Source organism: Trypanosoma rangeli (assembly GCF_003719475.1).
Source record: "Trypanosoma rangeli strain AM80 chromosome Unknown Tra_15.4_contig_00449, whole genome shotgun sequence".
NCBI classification, from domain to species: Eukaryota; Euglenozoa; class Kinetoplastea; order Trypanosomatida; family Trypanosomatidae; genus Trypanosoma; species Trypanosoma rangeli.
Genome location: NW_021706192.1, coordinates 4061 through 11676, shown reverse-complemented (window position 1 = coordinate 11676; position 7616 = coordinate 4061). Strand labels below are relative to the sequence as shown.

The 7616-nt window shown below is 58.5% G+C and overlaps 5 protein-coding genes across 5 annotated transcripts in view, besides 3 other annotated features; 1 reads left to right on the top strand and 4 right to left on the bottom strand.

The window, feature by feature from the left end:
* Positions 1-375, top strand: part of TraAM80_08689 (putative group II trans-sialidase) — a gene marked incomplete at both ends in the record, with an annotated part of 1299 nt that extends 924 nt beyond the window's left edge. The window contains one exon of the mRNA XM_029385426.1: positions 1-375. This exon is cut by the window's left edge and continues 924 nt beyond it. Coding sequence (XP_029234744.1) covers positions 1-375 — 375 coding nt within the window.
* Positions 376-572: 197 nt separating this feature from the next.
* Positions 573-607: a microsatellite.
* An 877-nt stretch (positions 608-1484) lies between these two features.
* Positions 1485-1517: a microsatellite.
* A 322-nt stretch (positions 1518-1839) lies between these two features.
* Positions 1840-1897: a microsatellite.
* An 82-nt stretch (positions 1898-1979) lies between these two features.
* Positions 1980-3314, bottom strand: TraAM80_08688 (uncharacterized protein; the record flags this gene model as incomplete). The annotated part of the gene is made up of 1 exon (XM_029385425.1): positions 1980-3314. The coding sequence occupies one exon, from the start codon at positions 3312-3314 to the stop codon at positions 1980-1982; it is 1335 nt and encodes a 444-aa protein (XP_029234743.1).
* A 301-nt stretch (positions 3315-3615) lies between these two features.
* On the bottom strand, positions 3616-4152 carry TraAM80_08687 (uncharacterized protein; the record flags this gene model as incomplete). Its single annotated transcript, XM_029385424.1, has 1 exon — positions 3616-4152. The coding sequence occupies one exon, from the start codon at positions 4150-4152 to the stop codon at positions 3616-3618; it is 537 nt and encodes a 178-aa protein (XP_029234742.1).
* A 356-nt stretch (positions 4153-4508) lies between these two features.
* TraAM80_08686 (uncharacterized protein) lies at positions 4509-5384 on the bottom strand (the record flags this gene model as incomplete). Its single annotated transcript, XM_029385423.1, has 1 exon — positions 4509-5384. One exon carries the CDS (start codon positions 5382-5384, stop codon positions 4509-4511), a length of 876 nt encoding a protein of 291 aa, XP_029234741.1.
* Positions 5385-5729: 345 nt separating this feature from the next.
* TraAM80_08685 (uncharacterized protein) lies at positions 5730-7616 on the bottom strand (the record flags this gene model as incomplete). Its single annotated transcript, XM_029385422.1, has 1 exon — positions 5730-7616. A coding segment is annotated over one exon (1887 nt), but the record flags the coding sequence as incomplete, so codon positions are not given.

The window sequence follows — 7616 nt, the reverse complement described above, 5'->3', positions numbered from 1 at the left end:
CTTCGACGGTATCACGAGAATAATACGCAACAGCACTTGGAAGCCGGGGAAGGAGTACAAAGTGGCGCTCATGCTGCACAGCAACAAGGGCTCCGTGTACGTCAACGGCGTGCTTGTGGGAATACTAACAAACTACCAACCCTTAAGTCACGGAGGCATGATATCTCTCATTTTTACTTTGGTGGCGGTAAAAACAGCAGTGTGACAATAAAGAACGTCTTTTTGTACAACCGCCAACTGGATGCCATGGAACTCAAAAGGATTGACGACTCCAATGCGTCTGAGCAGCGTGCAGGTGACGGCTCCACGCGTGCGGATGTATCTCGGCTGCTCCTGCTGCTGCTGGGGCTATGGGGCTTTGTGACTCTGTGCTGAGTGGACCACGATGGAGGGGAGTTTGTGCTTCTACTGAGAGCACATACGTCGTTTCAAGTGTTCTTTGAACTGATGGACATCTTCCTGAAAACTTCCTTCTCTTCGCTGTTTTTCATTTTATGCTTACTTTTCTGCCATGTGGAAAATTTATTTGATTCGCAAGGTGCACTTTTTTCACGGTATCAGCAAAGCAATGGATTTATTCATTTTTGTTCTTACTTATTTATGTTATGGGTTTCCAAGAACGACAGCCAACATTAACCGCTTCAGATAACGTGATGACTGACGCTCTCTGCATCATGTGCAACGCCGGACACACCAGTGAAAAATAAAGATGAATAAATGTGAATGTTGCCAGGGTACTGCGTGTACCAGTGAAATATAAATGATTTGTTGCCAGGGGATTTTTTAACGGTTGGAACTTATGGATCTTTTTTTTTTATCCAGGCAGAATTTACACGTCTTTTTGGGAGGGCACGCAGGGAGATGTGCCACGACGGTGCTCTCCTTTTGCGTTGGAAACTTGTTAAAGGATTTAATTGTTGGGACTGGTATTTTTTCTTTTAAACATATTTTTCGTGGTTTGACACTCTCCAGGTTTGGTTTCATCCGGGGTCTCAGTAGTCTCCTCTTTTTTTTTTTCCTTCCTTCTGTATTGCTGCAGTGTGTGTTTGGATGCCCTCACATATTTTTCTATTGTGCTTGCTGTTGCGCACCCGTAGGCAGACACAGCCACACATATACACTGCATATAAATTTAAGGGCATACACGTGGATGAACCCTTCGTAGTCGATGCTAGCGGCGCTGCGTGTGGCTACTGCCGCCTCCTCCCGTGGCTGCGAAGAGCCGGGAAGAGACACAGCGAGGAAGGCGGCACCGCTAGCATCGACTACGAAGGGTTCATCCACGTGCACCGCAATGTAAAGATATATCGTGTATATCTGTGGATCTGTGTGTGTGCATGCCGATAACCAAAAAAAAAAAAAGAGTAAAACACGTGAGGACGCAGACAAGCACACAACAGAGTTGCAGGGTGGAAAGAAAGAGAAAGAGGAATAACAAGACTTAATGCAGCCCATGAAGTGGCAAGCCACGGGGGATATAACTTAAAAAAAAAAAAAGGAAAAAAAAAAGAAACAAACGTACCTTCATGATGTTTTCGCAAAAGAAAAAAAGAGAAAAACTTGGTTGTTTCATTTAAAAAGGTTTCTCCCCATGCCCACACGCATCATTTATATTTTATTGGAACACTTCGGCGTGTTGCTGCTGCTCTCCTCGGCCCCCTTCATCGGTGCGTCACGGTGGCAGATTGCAGTGCCGCCTGTGTGACGGGAAAAGCGCACGGTCGCAGTCGCGATATAATTCCCTCGTCCCTTAGGAGAAGTGCGGGAAGAAACGAAGGAGCGGAGGCGAGTAGCAAAGCGGGAAGACTACCCCGCGAAGAGCCCTCCGAAGCAAAAATCAAGAGAAGAGGCCGGAAACAAAAGAAGAAAAGAAAAAAAGAAGAAAAGAAAAACAAAGGCGCAAATCGTCCTCTGCGGAGAGGAAGTTATTCCCAGCAAAAAAAGAGGCACATTTCCCGAACTGGGAGGCCGCGCATCCCTCACATAGCCGCAAACACCCACAACCCCAACAGGAGCAGCGTCGGCAGCACACGGCGCCCGCATACAGTGTCATCCTCAGCGGCACGCGTCGGCAGCAGGTCCCCACGGCTGTTGTTGCGGGCTGCGAAGGCAGAAGTCGCGTTCCCTGCTCCTCCGCTGTGAGCACCTCCTGCATCCGCTGCTCCCGTGCGGCTGTTCTCCTGAGTCGCCCCAGCGGGGGTGCCTGGACCGGACGGCGACGCACTGCTTGGCTCCTGAGAGCCGGAAGCCGCCACCTCTCTCGTCGCCCCACCCTCGGCAGAGCTCTGGCTGTTCGTCTGCACCGAGAGAGCTGTCCCTGCAACAGCAGCAGCAGATGCCTGGCCACCTTCATTGTTGCTGCCGGGGCCAGTGACGGCGACCGGGCCGCTGTTGCGTGTCACATCGCCTGCTTCGCCCACCTTCGCATTGGCCTCACCTTCAGCCGTCCTACCCGCATTCTGTTGATTCGCTGCCCCTTCATCCGATGGCTTTCCGGCGATCGTACGCGGGGGAACGAAATGCCGCCCCACAAGCGCTGCACCAGGGAAACCACCGCCACCCTCGGCATCGCCACCGTGAAGGTTCGAAAAAGCGGGCCCCCCATAATTCTGCTGAGGCGGAAAAGCAATGCCATCAGGAGGGGAATGACGCCCCTGGGAAGGTAAAGGGTCCCTTTCAGTGCTGAGAGAGAGACCAGCAATTCCTGTTTCTGAATACGAAGCGGCGATGGGAGGGTGCTGCTTTCCAGAAGCGCCAACGGCACCAGCAGGACCTGCAGCTGTGGGCATGCTGTTCTCCGTGCCAGAGCGACCAGTAGTGGTAGGGGTGAAAGGTGTTTGACCTCCAACACCCTTCACGTTATGTAAATGAGGTGCTGGTGGGTAAGCGCTCGGAGTCTGGCCAGAAGTTCCACCAGCCGCGTAAGGCTGGCCAGCAAAACTCGCAGCGTACGGCAGACAAGGAGGGCGACCAGGCACACGCACATCACAGTCCTGCGCACAACATGGGTCAGTAACAGCATTACCTTGCGCGGGAGTGCGAGGATTACTCTGCAGTACGGGCCGTTGACTTTGTTTACCCACGGAGGCCCCACCGCCAACGGGAACAGGAGGAAAATCCCAACGATGCGAGAGAGACGCGCCCGAATCCTGAAAAGCAGCTTGCAGAACGGCTTTTCCACCCTCCCCAGCACCCCTTTTTGCCTTCTCTTTCGCCTCATGCGTCGCCCCGCACACGAAGGAGCAGCAGCCGCACAGCAGCGCGAGAACCACCAGGGCGCACACTGCACGGCGCCGCACCGTCGTCATCATCATCCGTCGTAGTAGCAGTGGTGGCAGCAGAGTCGCTGGAAACAGTGAGCTGATCTATCTGTGCGCAATGGTTGGGGTGAAGAAACAGAGGGAGCAAGCGAGAACAGTTGTGCAGGCACGCCAGGCGACAGAACAGCACGCGACAGATGTAGTATTGAAGACTGATTATTCTGTGCGTTTAGTGTTATAGTTAGCTTTGGCAGCTGCATTGCACTGCCACTGCCAGGCAGGATCTATTGCTCGCCGTTTTGTTTTTGTTTTTGCGCCCCGCGTTGCCTCCTTGCGGCTGCCCTGGCCGTGGCCGCTACGCGCCAAGTCCTTTTTTGCCGTGCCGGGAAAGCGCCGTGTTGAACTGTTCCTCGAGGTCGTCGTTGATGCGCTTGAGGGTGCTGTCGTCGGCGGCAAAAGTATTGTGGTGCGACTCCTCGCCCCTTCGGCCGCCCATGAGGCGGGTGAACTTGGCGCGCCGCTTCGTGTCACCGTCAAACGCATGTGTGTTGGAGTACTGTCCAAGATCCCCGCCGCCCGCCTCCGTGTCGCCAGGGGCCGCCGTGACTCGCCCGCGCTTGCTGCCGGCACGTTCCCCCGTCGCCTCCACCACAGCCGGCTGCTGCAGGCGGGGAAGATGCGGCCGCAGCAGACGCCGCGCCTCCCGTGCGGCGGCGAAAACGTCGGGGGACGAGCTCGTCGCCTCTGCCTCAACGCATTTGAGTGCCGCGGCCGCAAGGAGCAGCAGGGCGTCACTGCGACATGGCAGCGCATCAAGCTGCAGCCCGCGTGACTCCGCCAGCGCCAGTGCCGCCACTTGCAGCTCCTGCGCGGCGCTCTTGAAAGGCGTCATGACGAAGATGGTGGCTTGCAAGCCCCTTTTCTAATGTCTGCACTTGGTGTCTTTTCTACTGCCGTTGCTGGCGGTGCTAGTGTTCATTTCGCGGGCAAAGCCCACAAAAAGAGGAGTATAGTCAAACGATATTTTAAAAAAGTGTGGGGACGCAGGACGTCAAAAGGAAAGGGAGGGATTGCTGAGAAGGGCCGATGTAGGCCAAAGTTACACACTGCAGCACTGTAAGGCGCCTTCCCACGCCGCTCCTCGTCTTACTTTTTTTTTTTGCTCACATCCCTTCCAGAGGCGTATATATTATATATACGTGCGCGTTTGCGCGTGAGCGGTGAAAGTAGTTGCCCCCGCTGCAGCCATCAAGCGGCGTCTCGCTCCTCCTTCTGGGGGCAAATGGGCCGCAGTCGCGAGGTGTCCAGCATGACCGCGCCACCCGCGGGCAAACTGGCGGCGTCCACCACCACCCTGCCGCGTGCCTTCGCCACAACCCTGTCGCGCAGCTCCGACTCCTCCAAAGTTTTGTACGTCTCGCGTCGCTGTCGCATCCGCTCAAAGAGGGCGCGCTGGTCGTCGTAGCTCACCCGGGGCTCCGTGCTCGGTGCCGGGCCGTCCTTTGGATGCACCTTCACTGTCAGCCGGCTCTTCTCGCTTCGGCCGCTGTACTTGGCGAGGGTACCGCCCTCCATCAGTTTGCCGCAGAACCACAGCCCGGCCTGGTCCTCGCACTGCAGCTCATGCTGCTTCCACCGCCTGTCGAGGATGGCGCGGCAGTGGTACACCACGAGTCGCTGGTCCTCGTCCAGGTCGGGGGTGTCGTGGAGCGCGTAGAGACGGTCGACAGCCGCGTCCCGGCCCCCCTCCGGCACACAGCACTCCTCTGGAAAAAGCTGCTCCGTCATGCAACGCAGCTGCTCCGCAGTCTCGTCAAACTCCTCCGGCGCAACCGGTGATACCGCGTCGCGCAGACGCGTCGATGTCGCCTCAATGAGTCGATCGTAGGCCACCGCAAGGGCGTCGTCGCCGGGACCAGCGGAGCTTGACAGCGGCAGCCGCCGCCTTCGCCGCGCCTCCTGCAGCAGCTCTCGGGCAGAGAGCAGCTGCAGCTTCACCTGGTGACGGGCGTTCTGGATGTGACACAGCTGCTGCGCCAGCGCAGCGTCTATGACCGTGGCGGCCGTACACGCGACGGTGAACTCGTCCGGGAAAGTTGTGCCCTTTACCGTCAGCAACACCATCAAGGCGGAGGGAGGGAGTCGCGCGCTCCGTAGCAAAAGTACAAAAAAAAAAACAGGGCAAAAACAACACCAGCACTATCGAAAGTAAAAAAAAAAGACGAGGAAAAAAAAGGTAACAAACGGGCGGAATACCCCCACCGCCACCACTACAACCGTAACAGCACACACACACACAGAGAGGGAACGCCAACGCACAGGGTACTGGGCGCAAGACACACGCACATATATATACCACGGAACACGAGGCAGGTGGAAGCTACAATGATCTTCCCCTTTTTATTTGTTGCTTGCTGTTGCTGGTGGTATGAGGGCGCACGTCGCTTGTGAATCCGCCCTAACGCAGCCCTACAGTTCCTGGGAGCAAAGGTGGCGCAACTGTTTTCCCAGCTGTGTGCTCTGAAAGGGGTGCATCTGTGCCACGGCGGCCTTGCTTTCCCGGGCAGAGCGCGTGAGCCCCACGTGAAGCGTCTTTGCCCACTGCAGCGCGTTCGTCAGGTGCTCAGCACCCGCCTCGGTAATGTTAACAGTCCCGTGGCACAGCTGAAGCATGGCCCGCAGCACCAGCAGGTGTGTCTCCTTGCAGGCGGCGAGGAGCTCCGCCGTGGACTTTGCCTGCGCCACGGAGATGGCACTCAGGTAGTCGGCAAAAAACGCCATGGCGCGGCCCCACTGCTCGTCGCGGGGATCCTCCAGCTGCAGGTCGATTACCGCGAGGCTGAACAGCTCCGCAAACGCGGCGTCAATGTCCACTGCACCCCTCGAAGCCCGCAGCTCCTCCGTAAGCCCCTGCAGGAAGCCAAGCCCATTCTGCAGCACCAGCAGCCGCAGGGAGAGCAGCGCCTCGCCGCGGCCAAGTGCATCTTCGCAACGGGCAAGAATTCTCGCTGCGGCCGAGCCTATCAGGTCCAACGGCAGCTCACTGTGGCTCCAGTCCATGGCGTCGCAGAAGTGCAGCCACGCCTGCGTGTCTGCCGTTACGTCGGCGCCCGGCGTTACCGCGGGCGACTGTGGCGAGGAGGTGAAGTAGCACGCGGCCATCACTGCCTGCGCGGTGTAGCGCGTGAGAGAGGCGGGGAGGCTGAGGGCGCCCAGCACCCGCTCGGAGTTGGCGTAGTAGCGGACCACCTCATGAAAGTCCACCACAAACCCGCAAAGGTGCTGCACCACAACCATCCACGGACCGAGTACGTGGTGCTGTGCGTGCGGCGACCCCCCCAGGCGCCAGCTGCGTAGCGCGCTCACAGTGCACTCGTAGAAGGCGACAAAGAGCGACACCTCCGCGCCCTGCACCGTGTCTCGCAGCTGGATGGCACACGCCGCCCGCACAACGAGTGCCAGGCACCGCAGCTGCGGCGTGTGGTCAATCTCCGCGGCACAGTCAGGGCTCAGCAGGTGCACCAGCTTCCGCACGGCCTGCTGCATAAAGACAGGATAAACATCCTGGCCAATGTGCATCACCCTCTCCGTGTGCTTCCACAGGGTTACGACGCCGGCTGTCAGCACGGACTTGCTAAGAAAATGCTCAACGGCGCACGAGGCAAGAACATCCACGTTGCCGCCACAAAACTTCCTCAGTTCCCGCCGAAGCACGTCCACGTTGCTCGCGTCCGTTTTTTCTAGCAGGCCCAAGTAGTCGGCGATGGGTTCATTGCCAAAATTCACCACCGAACCCTTCTCCTTCTCGGTGGCGGGTGTAAAATTCTTAAAGAGCGACGCTGCCTGGGCGGCTGCGGCTGCGGCGACCATCCCACTTGCGTGTCGCTTCGGCTTCACCGTGCCCTCCGTGCTCCGCCGCGCCCGCTTCCTGCGCTCCGTGGTTGTGCTTGGCGCTCCGGAAATCACCGTGGCCGCACGCAGGGCCCCCGCGCCTGGCGCTGGCAACACCAAACGCACCGCGCCGTCCGGTCCTTGCGAGAGCGGCTGCGGTTGATGGCTGCGGGGGCTGCCGCCTCCTCCGCCGCCTCGCGTCGCGCCCGCTTCAGGCGTCGGTGGTGCCTTCGCGCGGCGTGCTACGCGTGGCGCGCCGCCGCCGGCGGCGGGGGCGGTGTGACGGCTGCCGGTGTCTCCGCTATAGCCCAGGCGATGCTCGAGCTCCCCGAGCGAGGCACGCAGGCTGTCCACGAGGCTAAAGAGCGAGGCGGGGTCAACACCGGCCACCATCGGTGCCACCAACGCCGGAGGCGGGCGCTCCTGCAACTGTTGTTGCAGCCCCTCGCAGAGCCTCTGCTGCTC